General features: G+C 41.8%; 1 protein-coding gene and 1 pseudogene across 2 annotated transcripts; both read right to left on the reverse strand.

Moving 5' to 3' along the window:
* Positions 1-13,561: 13,561 nt before the first annotated feature.
* On the reverse strand, positions 13,562-15,435 carry LOC306658088 (dual specificity tyrosine-phosphorylation-regulated kinase 2-like; annotated as a pseudogene). Its single transcript has one exon. The product of its transcript is annotated as a dual specificity tyrosine-phosphorylation-regulated kinase 2-like (transcript).
* A 1,904-nt stretch (positions 15,436-17,339) lies between these two features.
* LOC306658092 (coiled-coil domain-containing protein 115-like) lies at positions 17,340-21,867 on the reverse strand. Its single transcript, XM_079134803.1, has 5 exons — positions 21,708-21,867; positions 21,535-21,638; positions 21,364-21,446; positions 20,622-20,753; positions 17,340-18,855 (listed from the first exon to the last, which is right to left on the reverse strand). The coding sequence occupies exons 1-5, from the start codon at positions 21,816-21,818 to the stop codon at positions 18,743-18,745; spliced, it is 543 nt and encodes a 180-aa protein (XP_078990929.1). The 5' UTR covers positions 21,819-21,867; the 3' UTR covers positions 17,340-18,742.
* Between the last annotated feature and the right edge of the window lie 71 nt (positions 21,868-21,938).

Genomic DNA, 21,938 nt, shown 5'->3' on the forward strand with positions numbered 1-21,938 from the left:
AAAGATAGCCTCTTCAACAAATGGTGCTGGGAAAACTGGAAAACCATATGCAACAGAATGAACTAAAACCCTATCTCTGACCGTGCACAAAACTAAACTCAAAATGGATCAAGGACCTCGGAATCAGACCAGAGACCCTGCATCTTACAGAAGAAAAAGTAGGTCCAAACCTTTAACTTGTTGGCTTAGGATCAGACTTCCTTAACAGGACTCCCATAGCACAAGAAATAAAAGCAAGAATCAACAACTGGGATAGTTCAAACTAAAAAGCTTTCTCTCAGCAAAGGAAACTATCAGTAATGTGAAGAGAGAGCCTACAAAGTGGGAGAATATCTTTGCCACTCATACTTCAGATAGAGCGCTAATATCCCGAATCTATAAAGAACTCAAAAAACTCTACACCAAGAATACAAATAATCCAATCAACAAATGGGCTAAGGAAATGAACAGACACTTCACAGAAGAAGATCTACAAGCAATCAACAGATATATGAAAAAATGTTCAACATCTCTAGTAATAAGATAAATGCAAATCAAAACTACACTAAGATTTCATCTCACCCCAATTAGAATTGCGATTTTCAAGAATATAAGCAACAATAGGTGTTGGCGAGGATATGGGGGAAAAGGTACACTCATACATTGCTGGTGGGGTTGCAAATTAGTGCAGCCACTCTGGAAAGCAGTATGGAGATTCCTCAGAAAGCTTGGAATGGACCCACCATTTGACCCAGCTATCCCACTCCTTGGCCTATACCCAAAGGATTTTTTTTTTTTTTTGAGTTTTGTCTTTTTTTTTATTGTAAACAAATGGGATACATGTTGTTTTTCTGTTTGTACATGGCGTAAAGGCATACCATTTGTGTAATCATAAATTTACATAGAGTAATGCTGTTTGATTCATTGTTATTTTTTCCTTCCCCCCACCCCTCCCACCCCTCTTTTCCCTCTATACAGTCCTTCCTCCCTCCATACTTCCCCCCTCCCTAACCCTAACTCTAACCCTAACACTAACCCTTCCCTCCCCCCATTATGTGTCATAAATTAGTGCAGCCACTCTGGAAAGCAGTATGGAGATTCCTCAGAAAACTTGGAATGGAACCACCATTTAACCCAGCTATCCCACTCCTTGGCCTATACCCAAAGGACTTAAAATCAGCATACTACAGAGATACAGCCACATCAATGTTCATAGCTGCTCAATTCACTATAGCCAGATTGTGGAACCAACCTAGATGCCCTTCACTTGATGAATGGATAAAGAAACTGTGGCATATATATATACAATGGAATATTACTCCACCATGAAGAATGATAAAATTATGGCATTTGCAGGCAAATGGATGAAATTGGAGGATATCATGCTAAGTGAAATAAGCCAATCAAAAAACTAAAGGACGAATGATCTCGCTGATAAGCGGATGAGGACATATAAGGGGGGGGTAGGAGGGGTTAGCATTAGGGTTAGTGTTAGGTTTAGGGTTAGGGATAAGGAGGGTGGTAAGAATGGAGGAAGGAAGGACTGTATAGAGGGAAAAGGAGTGGGAGGGGTGGGGGGAGGGGGAAAAACTTAACAGAATGAATCAAACAACATTGCCTAGTAATTTTATGATTTTTCTTAAAGTAAAGAAAAAAAAAAGATCTTGGACAAGCTCCTGATGTCCAGAAGGCTTGGACAAAGTGGGACGGGGCACAGGATTAAATGTCATAGAAAGTCTAAGCCATGGGAAAGTCCATTTGCTTAAGGGGCCAGTGCATTCCTCTCTATCTGTGTGAAGGCAAACAGAAACTGTGCCAAGGAATCCTGTGGACACAGCACTAGAATGCACAGAGAGGCATCCTTAGAGATCAGCATGTCCACATGCTTTATCCTCATTTTCACTAATCTCTTCCTTCCTTTCTTCATGTCTTAAAAAGTGGCCTCATTGGATTCTTTATGATTGAATGTCTTTCTTCATCTTCAGGACCCTAAAAAATGCTGATGCCTCTGCATGGAACACACCTGTTGCCTTCAGCTGCACATCCTAGACTAATTCTTACTCTTTCCTTCTGTACCATGCACTGTCAGTCTGGTAGACAGATGTTCTTTCTTGGCTCTGGGCCACCTTTTTTCGCTTGTCATTTTTCCCTGTACTTTTTCAGCAGAAGTAAAACAGGACAACTTGTAATTCAACACATCTGACCTAGTCAATGGATACATTTTCCCCAGCACTGGAATAGAAACCCCATGGGAAGAATACATTGAGTGCAGTGCCTGAACACCCAGCAGTTGCCCCAAAGCACATGTCCTCAAATGAAGAAAAGAAGAAAAATCACTAACACTCAGGAGGGCCATAGTCTAGAAAGTGGAATAGTGGATGACTGGGATATGAGAGAGAGTAAGGAAAGATAAACTCACTTAACTTTATGCAGCCAACTCTGTCTACAAAATTATGGCACCACCCAATAGTTTTCAAAAGTCTTACAATATCTTCCAAGTAAGGTACTTTCTTTCATTGTAACTTCACAGGGAGGTAGTTCATTTAAAGAAAATCATGAACAAGATTGTAGCATTTTTTACTTATTTTATTTTTGTGATACCAGTGGATTTGAACCCAGGGATGCTTAAACACTGAGCCAACATCCCTGGCCCTTTTTATATTTTATTTAGGAGAGGGTCTTGCTAAGTTGCTTAGGGCCTTGCTATGTTGCTAAGGATGGCTTTGAACTAGCAATTCTCCTGCCTCATCCTCCTGAGCCACTGGGATTACAGGCATGTGCCACTGTGCCTGGCCAGCATTTTGACTTTTTAAACAAATTAGATTTTTATTCCTTACAGGTTCAATGCAATACCCAATCAAAACACCAATGAAATTCTTCACAGAACTAGAAAAAAAAAAGTCAAAATTCATTTGGAAGAATTAAAGACCCAGAAACAGCAAATTCTAACCAAATTCCAAACCAAAAGAGCAATGCTGAAGGCATCACAATACCTGACTTCAAATATACTACAGAACTATAGTAACAACAACTGCATGGTATTGGCATAAAAACAAACACATAGACCAACAGTACAGAAGAGAAGACACAGAGACACACACACACATCTACAGTCATCTGATCCTTGACAAAGGGTGCCAAAAACATGAACTGGAGAAAGACAGCCTTTTTAAGAAATGATGTTGAGAAAACTGGTTATCCATGTGTAAAAGAATGAAACTAGACCCTTATCTCTCCTAAACTCAAATGAATCAAAGACCTTAGAGTAGACCAAAAACTATGCAACTTCTAGAAGAAAACATAGGGTCAACACTCCAGCATATAAGCACAGGCAATGACTTTCTCAGTAGGACCCCTAAGTCTCAGGAAATAATGCCAAAAGTTAATAAATGGGATGGCATCAAATTCAAAAAGCTTCTGCAGAGTAAGGAAACAATTAGGAATGTGAAGAAGGAACTCCAGAATGGGAGAAAATCTTTGCTAACTACTCTTCTGACAGGATTAATATTTAGAATATATAAAGAACCCAAAATACTTCACACCAAAAAAATAAATAACCCAACTTATAATCTGGGTGTAAATAATTAAACAGTCACTTCTCAAGAGAAGAATTTCAAATTGTCAACAAATATATAATAAAATGTTTCAACATCATTGGCAATTAGGGAAACAGAAATCAAAACTACACTGAGGGTTCATCTCACATCAGTCAGAATGGCAGCCATTCCAGAAGAACAAACAATAATAAATGCTGGAGAGGGTGTGGAGGAAAAGAAACACTTTTACACTATTGGTGGGATTGTAAATTAGTACAACCACTGTGGAAGTCACTATGGAGCTTCTGCTCAAAGGACTAGGCAAGGCACCACCATATGACCCAGTATACCATACCTTGGTATTTATCTGGAAGAATTAAAGTCATCACATACAGTGACACATGCACACCCATGTTGACAGCAGCACAATTCATAACAGCCAAACTATGGAACCAAGTCCGGAGTCCATCAATGGGTGAATGCATAAAGAAAACATGGTATATGTACACAGTGGAGTACTATTCAGCTGTAAAGAAAAATGAAATTATGGCATTTACAGGAAAATATGAGGAACTAGAAACCATTATATTAAGAAAAATAAGCCAAACTCAGAAGGTCAAGGTCATATTTTCTCTCATGTGGAAGCTAGAGAGGAAAAAGGAAAAGAAAAGGGGGGTGGTGCAGGGATTTCCATGAAAATCAAAAGAAGATCGTAAAGAGACCAAGGGGGTAGAAGACAGGGGGAGAGGGAAGTGCTGGGAGTGATAATGGTAAAATTATATTGTTATATTGTGTGCACGCATGAATGTGTAACAATAAAGGCCATCATTATGTACCATTATAATGCACCAACAAAAATGTGGAACGAGAAAAGAATTAAACTAGCTTGAAACTAAATAACAAAAAAGTAAAATAATTTTTATGCTTGGTCAATTTTGTGAGTTTTTGTTTAAGTTTTGAATTCTTCTTTATGAATAAAAATATTCACTATGTTCTAAATAATTATAATTTGTTCACTACAAAACTGGGAATGTCTTGGGGAAAAATTATGCTACTATTAATACAGAATGTATAAATCAGAGGACTAGGACACAGCTTAGTAGCAGAGTACTTGCCTGGCAAGCAAGCACAATACCCTGGGTTCAACCCCCAGTACCAGATGAACAGAAGTGTATGAATTAGGAAGGAAAGACTAATTTAAATGAAATTTGGAAAATAATATTAAATGAATTATTAACAGATATATATTTACCATGGCATTTTCCCAAAAAAGGATAATATAGACCTTCTGATTTTCAAAGGGTCAATGAAAGTGTTAGAATAAACATGATAGGAAGTGATAGAATAGAATGTGAAAAGTGCCTTTAAGACCAACAATTTAGGGAGGGAAATATAAGAATGGGCATTTTAGGGTGGAGCTAAAATATGAAAGAGTATAAAGGTATGTAAGTGGTCTGTGAAAATACTTGTCCCAGTGTGAGAGAGATTTCTGTGCTCAAAATAGCTATTTGTACTCCTGATATCAGCATTTTTAAAATCTGATACAATGTGAATGTTGTAGTTGGAAATAATATGACATTAAATAGGAGTGAAAACCTGACATTTAAATTATGTAAGATATTGTTGATTTTACAATTCAGGAAGTTAGTGGGGTTTTTTTGTTGTTGTTGTTGTTTGTTGTTTGTTTGTTTTTCTTCACTGAGAACACCAAAAAATCAGGGTACACTCAAATACTGTCTGCCGCCCACGGCAACAATCCCGTGGATATTTGTTACCACGCCTGGCAGCAACAATTGCGTGGGTATATAAATATACCTAGCTTATTGAGGGAAAAAGAGGCTTGCTTGATTTTAGAGGAAAAGAAGCAGCTAGCAGAGAGAGAAGCAGCTAGAGAGAAGCTAGCAGAGAGAAGCAGCATAGCAGAAAGAAGAAGCAGCAGCAGTGAAGAAGCAGCTAGCAGAGAGAAGAAGCAGCTAGCAGAGAGAAGAAGCAGATAGCAGAAAGAAGAAGCAGCAAGCGAGAAGCAGCTAGAAAGAAGCAGATAGCAGAGAGAAGCAGCAGGAAGCAGCAGCCAGCAGTAAGAAGAAGGCAGATCGTAGAGCGGAGAACTGAGAACACACCTCTAGGTCGTAGATAGATAGCACCTAGTTCACAGGATGTGGAACCTACCTCTAAGAAGAAGCAGAAGAACTCTAAGAAGAAACAGATCTCTGATAAGCATAGCAAGCCTCTCTTTCTCTAAAACTTTCTCTATAAGCAAAGCCTATCTTTCTCTCAAAGCTTCTCTTCCTCTAAATCAAGCAAGCCTCTTTTTCCTCAATAAGCTAGGGAATAAGCGAGCAAGCAAGGAAGTAGCACAGAAATAGAAGTAGTTTATTTCCAGTCCACCTCCGATAAATACCCACGCAATTGTTGCTGCAGGCGGTAACAAATATCCACCGGATTGTTGCCGGGGGGGTAGTGACAAAATACAGTCTACAAACACATAAAAACATGAGTACTAACATATAAGAGGTATAAGAGGAGGGATTTATATACTTTGAAAAGTAATTCAGCTTCAACTTTTTTCTTTTTAATAATGAAGTCCCTCAAACATATTTCAAATACTATATTTATCAAAATTTTATTTGAACACATATGCTGAAACTTTACTTCATTTAACAACAAAAACAACGGTGTTAGCTGATTTCACAATATTCTTTGTTGAGAAAGGGATCAAGGGGGTCATGATCTGGTTCTTTCCTTAATCTTAGGTTGATGTTATCTAACTAAGATAGTACCTGAACTATAGCCATATAATGTTCTCTAACAGTATCTCTCTCTAGGCTTCTTTTAATTCATCTGAAAAATAAATCCTGCAAGTAAGCAGGCATATAAGCACTGATTAACTAGACTTACAGTATTCTAAGACTTATGGATCCTTCAAAGAATTCAAGCCTGGAGGAAAACAGGACTGAGGGTGAAGGTAAGTTCATGGAGTTTTTAGATTAAAAGCCACAGTCCCCTTTTCCTTCCCTGTTTGTCTCCTTTCATCATTTCTTCTATCTTACCTCAGTAGTTTAATATCTAAGACTACATCTAATCTTTTTTAGTTCAACTGATAAAGTCTTTGTAATTGGTGGGGAAAAAACCTTGACATTTATAAAGTCCAAATAAAGATAAGTAATTTGTTTTCAAACGATGGACTTGGAAGGATTCAGCACACACAAGACTAAGAATTGGGGGGTACAGACCAAATGCACATTGATCCAAAATGATCAAATTCTAAGAATGCTGAATTAGTTGGGAGTGAATTTTTTCCCATCAGTAGTTTCACAAATTACAGGCTATGGTATTTTACTTGAAAATGATAGAATTGTCTGGGAGAAGAAGAGTAACATTTCTAAATTTTTTAATGGTGTTGAACCCTTTTATGAACTTTAATTAATTTTTCAGTTACTAGGATCAAGTGGGAAAAAGAGAGTAATTGAAAGAGAGATTTAGTGGATATTTTCAATTTTCATGCAGATTTCCCATCATCTATATCTCATTTTCTGTCAAATATGTGTTTCTTTGCTGGATAATGTTTTGATATCTTTATACAAGTTTTATGACTTCAAGGTAATTGCTACTGAAAAGTTGTTTTAATTTGGAATATCAGAAATACAGATACACATATATATTTATATTTATATAAGTATAAAGTCACCATATTTTCTCAAATCTAAGAACACTTAATTTTCACATTATAACATTTCTTAACTTAGCATGCCACCTACAATGGATTTCAAAAGAAACTTGTCAACCATTTCTCTTTTTTCCCATCACAAAGTCTGATTTTTTAAATCCATGGTCCCTTTTACAGGTATTGACGTCTTAGAATTGAGGAAATAGAATAGAAGCTGTGGATTTCATCCTGGCTGGTGCACATGATAGTATGAGGCAATATATTATCTCTGTGACCTCTGATTAACTCTGTTCAACTCCAGAGCTGCAAACACTCCAAGCATACTGTTTCCTGATCCCAAAGAAAGAACCTGGTAGACTCAATGAAGAGGGACAGCTGCACCTCACCTACAAGCAGGGGGAATATATAGGAAAGGTCTAATGCCCACTGCTCAGATGGATCTTCTCAGATGATTTGTGAGTACTACTTCCCCTTACTATACAACAAGGTCACTGTTTTAAATCAATCCTAAAGATTCGAGACAAGGTTAAGTGGCCCCTTTCCCCCCTCTCCATTTCCTTCATTATCATGTAAGACTCCTTATCTAACTGCAAGCTTTCCCTAGGCACTGATTAGTGTTTAACCCAATAAATTCTAACTTCTGTGAAATTCTGTGTTCTTATCTACAAAATGGAGATAATATTACCAACCTGACAACCTCTCAAGGTTAGTGTGAGGGTCAAATCAATAGATATGGTAGGTAACAAAGCTTCAGAAAAAAAGCTCCTGGGACATGATAAAATTTGAGGCAAAGGTGTGTTCTATAAACCCATGATTATGTCTCAGTGTTTTAGTGAGCCTGTGACCTTCACAACTTTCTGGATTTCCTCTTCTCCCCTTAGATGTGCCAGGAAGGCTAAAATGGCTGGAGGGGTGTATTTCTCTTTTCCCAGGTTAAGTACGCAGAGTGGTTACTTTTCTCCTCTCTTCAGTGGGTTTTTTTTTTATAATCGTCACCCTGACACACTGGCAGGATTCCTGAAGATAAAAATCCATGAAAGTGTGGGGGTCACTTAAAACTGGGTCTTCCAGTCTTGGGGGATTTTATTTATGGTCTTGAAGTACTGAGGATTGAAGCCAGGGCCCTGGGGCACGCTAGGTATATGGTTCCACCATTAAGCTACATCCCCAGCCCTTTTCATTTTATTTTGAGACAAGGTCTTGCTAAGTAGCTCAAGCTGAGCTGGAATTTGAAATCCTTCTGTCTCAGTCTTCCTGAATGGCTGGGATTATAGGGATGTGCCACTGCACCTGGCTCTTAAACTAGGATGCCCATTAGTCTCCAGCAATTAGTCAGTTACCCTGTAAATTCCCCTACCAGTTAACTGGCTCCAGGAGCAACTTCTGAGTCTGGTGAGCTGAAACCTTTTACATGCTGGAATAGAAAACCATTATATTTTAATTAGTGTGCTAAACATTAACAATTGTAGAAATAATTTCTCAAAAAAGAAGGCATGAATGAATGATTAAACAAGGGTGGGTAGTGCATTTCTGGAAATAGGACCTCAACCCTGAATAAAATCTTCCTGGATTTACAGAAAGAAGTAGCAAGCAAAAAGGGGTGAAAAACTGAGAAGGCACTTGCTGAGTGGACTGTAAATTTGGTTCTCTTGATGCGAATGCAGTGCATGTGTTGGCACCTAGGTCATTTAAAAGTTGGAAGTCAGCCCAGAGGCTCAGGAGGCTGATGCAAGAGGACTCAAGTTCAAAGCCAGCCTCAGCAATGGTGAGGCACTAAGCAACTCAGTGACACCATCTCTAAATATAATACAAAATAAGGCTTGGGATGTGGGCTCAGTGGTTGAGTGCCCCTGAGTTCAATCCCCAGGACTGCCCCGCTGCAAAAAAAAAATTAAAAAGTGTAAATCGATTCTATTCTGGAGAGGGGAGAAGCCAGTCTGTTCAGGTGAAAAACCAGGAACCCTGGCCTACTAGAGTAAAGCAGACAAGGCATCAGCAAGAGCTAGTCTTCGGTGGAACACATCTGTAATACCTGCGACTCTGGAGGCTGAGACACATGGATTGCAAATTTGCGGACAGTCTTGGCAATTTAGCGAGACTCTGTCTCAAACATTTTTTTTAAGGAAGGACATTAAAGTTTCTTCTGAAATTATCTCTGGCCACAACAATAAAATTTAACAAATATTCACTGAACAGTCTTATTTCTGTCATCAACTGTATAATACATATAGTATTACAGAACTGACCACTAGGATTAAAATCCACTAGAACATATTTCATGTGAAGTGATGATAGCAGCCTTTCACAGAAATTTTCACATACATATACATACAGTTCACATTCAACTATTTTCACATATTTTCATTACATACAACTACACCATATTACAATCACATGTCTAAGTTGTTGCTCGATAAAAACCCAAGCCACTTCCTAGACATAAGTGTAGCAATTGAGTTGAATATAATTACAACTAATTTTGCATATGTACATAACAGAGATATGTTCAAGCCCCTAAGAAACAAAGAGTTCACAAATACTTGTTTTTTAAATGCTACCATAGCATTATGTTGGGTAATATGAAAACCTTTACCAATAAATCAGGTTTTTAAAAAGTTTTCTGCTTACCAGAAATATTCTTAATGAAAAAAATTACAAAAATGAATGCTCTTTTTAAAATAATTCACACCTGTATTTTAAGATTCTAATATGGCCCAATGTTACTGATACCTAAAGTGTTTTCTAATATTCTAATGGAGTAATTTAATATGACTCCAAACCACCCATTAAGTTTAAAAGTGGCTTAAGTGCCTTGCACCCAAATTGAAAAAATCTTGGCCATCCTTACTAGAGCCAGGCACATATAAAAGGAATATACTATGGTTCATACCAAATGCCTTGTGATTAATCACACCATTAACTTAAATGCTTCAAGGCCAATTTTTAGAAATATAGTTTTTTTGTCTAGTGTTAAAAAAAAAATCCTTTAAAAAAATCAGTCTGGGATCTGGGGTTGTGGCCCAGTGGTAGAGCACTTGCTTCGCATGCGTGGGGCACCTGGGTTCAATCCTCAGCACCACATAAATAAACAAACAAAATAAAGGTATTGTGTCCATCTACAACAACAAAAAAAAATTTTTTTAAATCAATCTGATGTTAAGATACAACGAAGGTCATCTTTAACCCCTTAAACACAGGAATTCCCTGTGTAATTAGCCAGTGGTTATCTTGTTCAACACCTGATGATGATTCATGCCTTATGGTTTCTATTAAGGCCTGCAACTAGATATTTAAGACAGATTATCTTTGCAGAGGTGGGTTCCATCTTTACTGCCCAGCATTCAAGGAGTTATAGAGACCAAAAAATGCATGCCCTACAATATGGCATTCAGAACAAAAGGCACATTGTTAACTCTAAGGGCACAATTTCTCCTCTACTGTTAATCCACAGTCTTGCATCACTGTTGTTCCACTGCTGTAACAATACACTTAAGTGGCAATGAACACTCTGGTGGTGCAAGAAACAGAGCCAAGTGAGAGTGCAACCAAAGACAAGATGACACTGTGCTATTCCTAAATCTGACAATAGCTCAGACATCCCTAGACAATGGTAGCCTGTGAAACCCAGGACTGTTTCCAAGCCCACTCCTAGTAGCCTAGCAAAGCCCTTTAGGTTTTGAAAAATCACAAAAGATGCAACATTTTTCTTCCTCTGATAGTACAATCAAACTTTAATTTTTAAAAGCAGCTCTGTCACTAAATGATGAAACGTGGTGGCTCTCATGAATATAGAAACTTTCACTGTATTTGGGTAAGAAGAAAAAAAATGCCCGTAGCGCTGCACCTTATAGTTTGGCTTAAACATTTCCTGTTGCATTTGTGAATAAAGATAGTCACAAATGCATTGCTGGCATCTTAAGAACGAATTTTGTGTGGTACAGAAATATAAACATATTTTATAATTCAATGTAAATTTTTATGTATAATAATTTTATAAAGAAATTAATAATGTCAGGCTCAGTATCATATATTTGAGCCACAATGCGAAAATGAGAATGGTAATAGAAGAGAAGAATTATAAAGGGAAAATGACCTGTATGTGTTTTTATTTATTTTAATGACCTCAAGAAGCTAAGCATCATTCAGAGACTTATGGTTTTACAAGGTCACCATAACAAGTCTTACCCTTGGCTTAATGCTTAAGGCCTTTAAGCCAAAATCTCAATAAATACACATGTTTAAGTCCTATAAATCACTTATTGGGGGTTTCATCACATGAGCATTACTTAAAATGCATTTTACTAACATATTGCACTTTCATGGATTACACATAAATGTGTACAATATGCTAAAGAATTTGACTAGGGGAAATAAGGTATAATTTGTAAATACAGAAGTACAAATTAATTTATGAGTGACACCTTTAAATAGTAAATATCAATGTCACTCTTACTAATAAGCTGATCTTATTACTGTTTTTGGCGAATATCTGAAATATTTCCTGAGCATATTTTTCTACCATCAACCAGCAAAGCTTCAAGAAAAGTAAAATGCTTTTATTCCCCCAAAAACTACAATTTTTTTATCTTAATGTAAGAGAGGATTCATATGAAAAGAACTTAACTGGAAACTTTCTTGGCCTCACTGGGGACCATGCTTTATTACTTGTAAATCAATTTACAGGCAATACAATATCTGTGCGTATAAAAAGTTTTTTATCCTGATTTGTACTGCCCCAAACCTACTGTCCAAACAGGCAGAAATTTTTCTATATTAAATTGCACATATTCTAAAAATATTTTTCCATGTGCCTTGAAATTGATATATATCACTGCTTTTACCCTAGTGATAAAATACTAAAATTTTCACTGTGAAAATAATTATTATTAAGAAAATATTCTTTTACCTAACTCCTCGGTTAGTTTCCCATGAAAACAATTAGTACAATCCAAAAGAAAGTAAAATAAAATAGAGGAATGCAAATTCTGTGGTTCTTCTACAGATGCAAAGAACAAGTCAAACCATTTAATGGCCTTACTGAATGGTCACTGTGATTTCTGTTCACCAAGAGGGTTTTCAACCATGCTTTAAAAAAAAAAGAGAGAGAGAGAGAGAGAGAGAGAGAGAGAGAGAGAGAGAGAGAGAGAGAGTGTTGATTCTATCCCAGGGTAAAGGAACTTTGCAGTGGCACCTTAAAAGTGTGAACCCACTCCAACCTACTAAATCTTCTTTGGAACTATGGAAATGCCCACCTTCAGTAGCTGGATTGCTGTTTTTTTAAAAACTGGAATATGAAGCAGTGGTCACAATCACACAACTGAGATGTCTTTCTGAATTAACAGACTGAAGGAAAACAAACCAAATCCAGACTAACAGATGTGTGGTGAAAGAGGAACAGAGAGAAGAGCAGAGAAGTGAGGAACAGTCATGGAATACATTTCTAAAATTAGGTGCATAGCCAATCTTGTGATAGGAGGCTTCCTGACAAAACAGTTTGCCCATCAGAGTAGAAAATTTGAAGGAACACACACATTTCAGTTTCCACTTAGCCACCAAAATGCAGCCTTGCTTAACTTGTAAAATGTCAGAATGCTAACTGGGCAATTTAAACCTTGGGGATCTTATTTTGTATTTGTTTGAATCATTACTTCAGGAACAAATCTCTCCAATGCATTTTTTTTCTTAAAATATCACTTTCATCCTGACCACTGTCCTCCCACCACCACTACCACCCAAATACATTTATGGGAAAAAGAAGCAGGACATGCTACACCTGGAGAAGGTGAACCTGGAGAAGGGCAGAATACAATATGAACCAAAAAGCAAAGCAAATGTCTTTAACTAACCTATAAATGCATGGCAGTCATGAAGTAATCAATGGCCTGACACTGATGTCATTACTCCATCACACTAAATACTGTAAGGCTCATTGTACTTGTAGAAAACAGTTTCAGAAAGTATAAAAACTTGAAGCATTGTCCCCATGTATTGTATAAAAACAAAACAAACAACTGTCTTACATTAAAATTAAGTGATGAGCCAGGTGCCATGGCACACACCTACAATCCCCGCAACTGGGGAGTCTGAGACAGGAGGATCTCGAGTTCAAAGCCAGCCTCAGCAACACAGTGAGGACCTCTCAGCAAGACCCTGTCTCTAAATAAAATATTAAAAAGGGCTGGGGATGTGGTTCAGTGGTTAAGTGCCTCTGGGTTCAATTCTAGTTACCAAAAATAAGTAAGTAAATAAATAAATAAATAAATAAAATTAAGGGGTAAAACTACAAATGAGTCTGGCTCTTGAGCAAACAAAAACAGGCCTGAGCAACTCATTTTCAACCTAATAAGGCTCAGCTATGTCATATCTTACAGATTACCAGTCAGCTATCAATGTTTGGCAACACTGTCTTCTGCTGAATATTCCCATTGGCATCTGTCCTTTGTGCCAATTTCGTCCTCAGTTTAGAAGCTGAACTGGAAGGTGGAAGTAACTTGGGAATCCATGTAATTGATAGCACCAGTACTGTCACTTATCCTTTTCACTGAAGTCTTCCCCCCAGTGGGAGGCTTTGCCAACTGCCTCCTCAGTCAGGGGTGCCATAAAGACTGGCCTGGGATCATGCGCACCGCTGGATCCCATTCTAAATACTGCTTAGAAGTTAAGGAAAAGGGTATCATCACATCCCTTCAGTGCGTCTCCCCGCTCCCTGCTCTCATGCTCTCAGGTGGGCCCCTCAATTTCCCTCTCTGGAATTGACCTCCATTGAAGACCACAGAACCGTCTCAAAGAGTCATGACAAAGGAGTAATGGGGAAAGGATAACCCTTGCAGCTCACAAAATTTTTGACTCGTTTGGATGCCTCCAGCAGTTTCTAGGAAGGCATGCCCAACAGTTCAGTCATACAGGCCAGTTGGTCCCTTTCATCCTCCCCAGATAGGAGGGGGTAACCTGTCAGGAGCTCGGCTAAAATACATCCCAGGCTCCACATACCAATGGGCATGGATACCTGGCTGAGAGTCACTTTTAGAGCCTGGTTAAACCATGATTGGATGTACGTGCAGACCCACTGATGCTCATAACAACCGTAACCAAAATCAATCACTTTAATACTGCTTCTACTCTGCTGCTTTATTTAACAAAATGTTCTCGGGCTTACAGTCACAGTGAATGATTCTGTTTTTGTGCAAAGAGCATCTAAGCACTGCAGAATCGAATAAGCGAATTTGTGGGCCCTGGAATTTATTCTTGTTGATAGAGGTTCATACTCAGCATTTCAAAGGTCATGCAGATGTGGCTGCCTAAGGTGAAATTCTTTAACACTCATGGTGTTGTCCTTGTCCTGCTTCCGCAGGTATTCTAGAATTTGGATCTCCTCTGTGGCCTGCCAGTGAAAGGGCATGCCATTCTGCATCATCTTCAGGGCCACATGCTGGCTGGTGGACTTTGTGATAATAAGCCTTGACAACCTGACCAAATCTCCCCTTTCCAATGACCTTGAGGGTCTCACACCTGTAAGCCACGTGATCGTGGGGCACCTGCACATATAATCCCTGGTCATCAAGATAGCTACCATTGTTGGGTCCACCTGTTATGTCCTGGATTTTCTTTGCATTTGGACCCAAGTAATAAATTTCAGGGTAGGTAAAAATCTCATGGTGTTCAGGCTGTTAATTTTTGCATGTGTTGCTTTATTGCTTGTTCATGAGTCATAGGGGTGGCTTTTACCTGCCCCATGCCTTCTTCAGACTTCACAGAGGTGGAACTCCCCTGCCATCTGTGCTCTCCAGCTGCCCCTCTGGCACCACTGTCAAACCCGTTGTACCACTGTTGTAAGCCCATTTGGTTGTGTCGTGAACACTGTCCTCTTGCTAATGTTATCCTTAAAGAGCTGCTGCACTGGACCTGTTCATGGCTGTGGCTGCTAACATGAAGGTGATCATTCATTGTGTGCTTACTGCCACCAATCCGGTGGGCTGCAGCGGCAGGGTGGCTGGCCGGGAGAGGAGACCGACGAGGCGGGAGGGGCCGGTGCCAACTCCACTCCGCCCCTCACCGAGTCCCCAGAGAGCCCGAAGCTGGCGAACAGGGCTGTTCTCCAGCCCCGGCGGGAGCGGCGGCCCAAGGTTTCCTGGTTAACTTGGACGCTGGAGAGGAAAATGCATTTCGGGGCTGCCGTCTCCGCAGCGGGACCAGCGGCTACTTCTCGCGGACGCCGCCGCCTCATGGCCGCCCCTTACGCGGGTCCTGGACGCCTCCTCGCCCCAGCTACAGCCAGACGCGCAGTCCGCTGCATGCCCTCGGTCCCAGGCGGTCGCCGCTGCCGTCCTCTTCCGCTGGCAGCTGCAGCATCCCCGGCCCGTAGGCTTGCCTCGCCCTCCCCGGCGCTCCGCTGGCTCCCGGATTCGGTCTCAGGGACCCGCAGCTCCGGGCCTCCCGCACGCGCACGCCCCGCGCTCTCACACACAGGCCCCTAACATTTGTTTAAGCAGCTTGGGTGGCGGAGGCCGGAGGATCACGAAGCCAGCATCTGCAACTTGGTGAGGCCCTAAGTAACTTAGCAGGGTCCTGTCTCAAAAAATAAAAAAGTAAAAACGGGCTGGGGACGCCGCTCAGTGGTAAAGTGCCTCTGGGTTCAATTCCTGTACCCACTCCCCCCAAAATTAATTAATTTAAAAAGTTCGGGGGCGTGGTAAAGAGGCGGTGGTTGGGGATGTACTTCAATGGTAGAGCGACCCCTGGGTTCTATCCCTAGGTCTGAGAAACATCAGCAAAAGTAGAGAAAGCTAAAGCGTCAGTGACTCTTCCTCCTCGTCCCTGGTTCCCCAGTGCCTTTGGGGACCTCACCGTACTTACTTCCGTAGACCCAGGTGCAGCCTCTGAGCAGTTCCCGCCAAGAGAACTACAGCACGTGCTCCCAGCCCTCCCCTCCCGCCGCGCTCCTTTCCCCTCTTCCCCCCTCCCTCCTCTTCTCTTCCCCGCCCACTCTAACCTTCGACCTCCGGCTCCCGCCTCATCTCTCCTGCCACTGCCCCACTCCCCTTCTCTCTTCACTCCTGGAGAGGACTAGGGAAGAGGGGTTACAGCATGTAGGAAGGACCGGCTGAAGGCAACTGATGATAAATTTTAAATATCTTAAATGTTATTTAACATTTCATTAAAATCATTATTCACATCTATGTTATAGATGGATTTAATATAATTAGTAAGCTGTTGATATACAGTTATTTGATGTGGTGACAGTGATCACTTTCAATCAAAACACAGAAGGAAGGGGCCCAGAGTTCAAAAGTTCTCACTTTCTTCAGATCTGAAGTGGGGAGGAAATTCCCAATTTGGTCTGAGGAACTGTAAGGGCGACAAGCCAATCTGTCAGTGACTTTTCAAGTTGAAGGAAAAGAAAACACTTAGTGTGTTCCCATACCGGGAGTCGAACCCGGGCCGCCTGGGTGAAAACCAGGAATCCTAACCGCTAGACCATATGGGAACTGCTAGTTGTCCCCTCCCAGGTTGTGTATGTGTCATCTACGTGAGCCTATCCTCCACACCGTCCACCACAACTGCGCATGCGCACCCCCCCTTTACGAGAATCTGTCCGGACTGCGGCTGCGCGAGCCGGAAGCTTGGGCAACCCGGGCTCTCCTCAAGTCCTGAGAAGCCGCTTATGAAGTTGGAAGCTCAGACTCCCGCACCCGCGTTTCCCCATGACTCTCACCCCGTCTCCCTGGAAGCCGAATTTAAGGCAGAAGCTCGGAGGGCAAGTGAACGCCGCTTTGCTGAGCACTGTCTTCAGCCCTGTTAGCAAAGGTCGCAGTTTCCCCCTTACAACAGCACTATATGATCAACGTAATAACTGAAAATGTTCTTTGAGTACTCTCTTTGGCTTCAAGATTTCACTTTGTGGATAGCAGGATTTTTAAAAATCTTAACCGCTTAGGGGCAGAGAGAGGGACGGAGAGGACATCTCTCTACCCGTCCCCACCCCGTCACAGTACAGTTTCATTTGAGTGCTTCCAATAGGCTTTTCACATGCTCAGTAAGGCTGAAAAGGTTGATCCCCTTCCCCAACACAACGGCACATGTATTACCTGCGTTCAAGTAGAAAGGTTCAAGAATTAAAACGCATGATGCCCATGAACTAAGGTGAATGAAACACAATGGCAGCTCCAAAATTAAAATTCCTATTTACACTAGTCACATGCAAAAGAAAAGGTGGTATCTCAAATTAGGAGTAGGGTGGATTGATCAACACTGTATGCACACGGAAAAGTTGGGCACAGGATTTACTTCATACCCCAGTGAACCCACAAGTTTATGAAAGCACCAGATATTTTCCCTATTGTCACATTAATTACAAACCCAAATCCCAAAATCCTAATAGCTAGCTGATACATTCAACTCTACTTTAAAATTGATAAAAGAAACATAAGAGCTTGAATAAGGTTCTCACGTCAATCTTTCATTATTATTCCGTACAACTGATGTAGTTTTATTTTACAAATAAAAAATTTGGAGGAAAAAAAAAAAAAACACCACAAGCAAAGTTAAAAGACAAACTGGGAAAGAATATTTACATCTCACATTATGAACAAAGGATTACATACCACTATCCCCCACCCCTGGCAAACAAACAAACAAAAAGAAAACAACAGAAAGAACCCCTAGATAATGCTAAAAAGATAAACCACCTGGTAGAAAAGTGAAACAGAGTTCCCAGAACAGGAAACAACTGGCCCTTCAACAAATGAAGAAAGTCTTTGCCTCACTCCTGGTAAGATAAAGGCAGGTTTCTGAAACATAGACAGTCTCTTCCTAAAGATCCCTTGAAAATCTAGGCCAAACCTTTTTCACTTCCTGGTTGAGACCCTGCTAAGGGCTACCCATCTATTCATGTGTTTATTTTGTCTTTGAGACAGAATCTTGTTATGTTGCCAGGCTGGTCTCAAACTCAAGGCCTCAAGTGATCCTCCTGCCTCAACCTCCCAAGTAGTTAGGACAATAGGTGGGCACACATCACACCCAAGTAGGTGTTTGTATTTTTATTAACTCAAATCACATTGTCCTGGTATGTTGGTCATCTTTTCCTCTATCCAAGTCAGTTTTAAGGATCTGGTGACCCTGAAGCAATACCTCTTATCCTTCCCTGCCACTGGTTGTGCAGTATTTCATCATCCAGGAATGACACTACAGTTGGCTAATCCATGAGGTTGTTCAACTGTTCACTAACATGAACAGCCATGTACCTGCTCTTGGGGCAGGGTTGGGGGTTGGGGAGGGTTGTCCTATGAAGAACATGGGCCTAAAAGTGGTTCCAAAGAAGGTGACTTTCAATATTACTAAGTTTGGGAAGAAATATTTACATCTCATATTGTGAACATAGGATTAAAAACTTTGAACTTCACACCTAACAAAGTCAAAAACATGAAGACCAATGACATTTTAAGGAGGGACATAAGCTGGAGTGGAAGTTGGAGCAGGAGCTATTTATGAAGGAAGAATGCCTGAGAAAAGACAGCCACATCCATGAACAGCTGTGCTGAGTGCCTGCCTCTGTGGACACAGGTCAGGCAGCCCCAGGTTCCAGCTGTTTGAGTTTCTCCTGGATCTCCCGGAGTTGGCTTCGACCCCAGTCAATACGGGTCTGGAGGCTGGCTATATCTGCAGCTAGCTGCAGGCCTGGGGGAAAAAAGAGAAAATGTCACTATGGTATGACAGTGTGACACATGACTCAGAAGCCTGTGCCCAACGCACCCCTTCCCCCCCTCACGGACTACAAAGACTCAGGGCCTCTCTGGTCTTCACACAATTTCTAAAATGTTCTTGGTATGGCAATTCATTGGTTGCTCCCAAACCTCACTGGACACTCATACCCTCACTTCTTTCAGGTCTGTGATAAAATATCATCTCTTCAGAAGTCTTCCCTGCCCTCTTTAACATCCACCAGAAATGAAAACCTCACGGACGGTAACACTTTCTCCATGGCCTCATTCCCTTCCTCCTTCCATCATGGCGCTCCCTCCCTGCTCTTACCCAATCTCCCTCCACCTTTTTTCTCTGTCCCTGAATGTGATCCACACTCTGGATTCTTCTTTGCCAATGTTTCTGCTATCTAGTCCTCCCCATCACAAAGTCTCCAGTCAGTCCTCAGTCTTCAGCTTCCCATTCCACAGCAGGGGTGAACACACATCTATGTCATTGCTCCCTCGAGGAAACAACTTTCTCCTTTTGGCTTCTGGGACACCCCACTCAATGGGCACTGTTCCTGAGTCTCCTCTCCCACACTTTCCATTCATACTCCCAGGGCTTCTTTTGATCTCATCCTGTCTCAGCTTTAACCCTGTGCATCTGTGTTAACAAATTGTGGATTTAAACACTAGCATTCTGTAGCAGACTCCAAAATCTCTCTCCAGCTCAGTTCTTTCTGACACTCCAGAGACATGCAACTAAACCACCCACTCAAAACATTCCACCTGGGCATTTGTAGACACCATACAGCATTCAAGAACATACCCACAACCATTCTCACCTACCAGCTTCCTTCAGCTGCTGCCCTGCAGCCTGCCTACTCCAGCTCCATCTTCCCAGGGTTCTGGGTTAAGACCATGGGTTCTCCTGGACTTCTTTTTCCCTTACCCATACATCCAATCTGTCAGCAAATGCCAGGGTTTTACTCTCAAAACATGTGCAATTTCCCACTGTTTACCATACCTTCACTGGCTTCTTGTGCCTGGCTGCTTCTGGCACCTGCTGCTTCTCTCTACCCTCCAATCTATCTCTACTCAGCACCTAAAGAATTCCTGTTACTCTGTGAGTTCTACTGCACCAGCCTATGCTCAGTCACCCCATGGATCCTGAAGTCCTCATGAGCCTACATCACAAGAGCCTGGCCTTCCTGCCCTTACTCCTGGCACTCCTGCTGAACTGACTCCACTCTAGCCCACTGGCTTCATCTCTGATCTTTGGCCAATGCACCAGATATATCTCCTCTTAGGGCTTTTGTGCTGGCTGGTTCCTCTGCCTTGAACACTGTTCCCTCAAATCACCCACAAAGCTTTTCCTTTTCCTTCTCCGCAGACCTTCCCTGACCATTCTTCATAACACAGCTGCCTTAGCATATTCCTATCCCATTCCTTTTTGTGTTACTTTTTTCACAATTTTCACTGACTGACACTATATTAAAGGCCTACTCATTTATTTGACATTGCTTTCTCCCCAACACAGAATAGCATCTCATTGAAGGCTCTTTGTCCCTTTTGTTCCCTGTATTCTACATTGGCAACAGCCAATGAGTACTTCTGGGGTAAAAACAGGTATGAAACAAAAGTTTGCAATGGAGTAAACCTGCAAAGTCCTAACATGATGCTAGTGCTCAAGTGCTTTCTGTGGATAGAGAACCAGAAAAATAATCCAGGGCCACATGCCACCTGGTAGGGTCCACTCACCTTCCCGGAAGCTGGTTTGGGCCTGCCGCAGACTGTGAGGAACCAGGATTCCAAACCAGTTCAAGGGGTCTTGTGGGGCTGCAGAGGGCTCTGGCTCTGGAGTTTTGGTAGGGCCTTTGCGCCTGCGCAAAGCTGGAAAAAGAAAGGCTGAAGGAGTATGATGTCTTACTACAGGCTTTGTTCTGGGTCTTAATGACAATGTTCATCTTACTCTGAGCTCATGATTCTGGAAAACACTGAATGTTGGGAAATCCCCACCTTTCCTCTTGTGATACAGATGATATTCTGACCACTTCCTCATGACTCCCAGTAAGACTCACAAATGATCCTGTTTGCCCTTGACAAAGTCATACACTGGTCTCACCCATTTTGCCTGAATGTGCTGAAAGACCTGAAAAGAAATCCCTCTCCCTGCACCGCCCCCCACCCCCTGCAACTTCCCACTCTTTGTCTCACAAATAGTTAACTAGGATTATAAGTTTATTCCTCCAAAATAATTAAGATAGTAAGATTTTCTGTTTGGCTGTAAGTTCCCTTGGCTGTAAAACTACCCCAAGTGTAATGCAGCCCACCTATACAACTTCTTAAATCCTCCTACTAGTAGAAGGCCAAACGACCCTAAGACATTCTGATCTACAGCTCAGGGGCGCTCTGCTAAGCTTAATTAGTCATCTCTTTAAATGTTCTCTGAGTTTTGTCTTTGATATCGGGCAGGGTCCCTAACAGGAGGAAGGGAACTCACCTGGTTCGCGGGGCCCCACCTCCTCTGGAGTCTGGGCGTCAGCTCTTACCACCCTGAATGTCTGGAGTCCGTCCTGGGTCTCACTGAAGGATAAGAAGGGAAGATGGACCTTTGAGAGTCCTGGCCTGGGCCTGAACTCCTCCCTCCGCTCCAGTATCGAAGGTTCCTCACCTGGCACACACACAGACCTGGGGTTCCATGCGAGAGGCATACTGTAAGGGCCCTACCGACTTGGCGCCCATTGCATAGCGAGCCTTTGCGAGCGAGAGCCAGCCCTGAAGACAGGAAAGCTGTGAGACCCAGTTTACGCCTGTGTACTCTCCCCCCTTGCCCCAGGCACCCACCTCTTCCACTCGAGCATTTAGCGCCCCCCGCTTCACTTCCAGCTCCTCCAGGTCTCTGAGCAGCTGCAGGAGCAGCGAGTCCAACTCCGCCCGCAGATCGGGCGCCGCCATGGGCCAGCCACCGGCGGCTCTCAACTGGTCAGCGGTCCCCGCCCGGAACCACCTCCTTCCCAGTCGCCCAATCACCGCCAGCTATGCCGGTATGACAGCCAATCGGCGCTCTAAACACGC

The sequence above is a fragment of the Sciurus vulgaris genome, assembly GCF_902686455.1.
Source record: "Sciurus vulgaris genome assembly, chromosome: 3".
Lineage (NCBI taxonomy): Eukaryota > Metazoa > Chordata > Mammalia > Rodentia > Sciuridae > Sciurus > Sciurus vulgaris.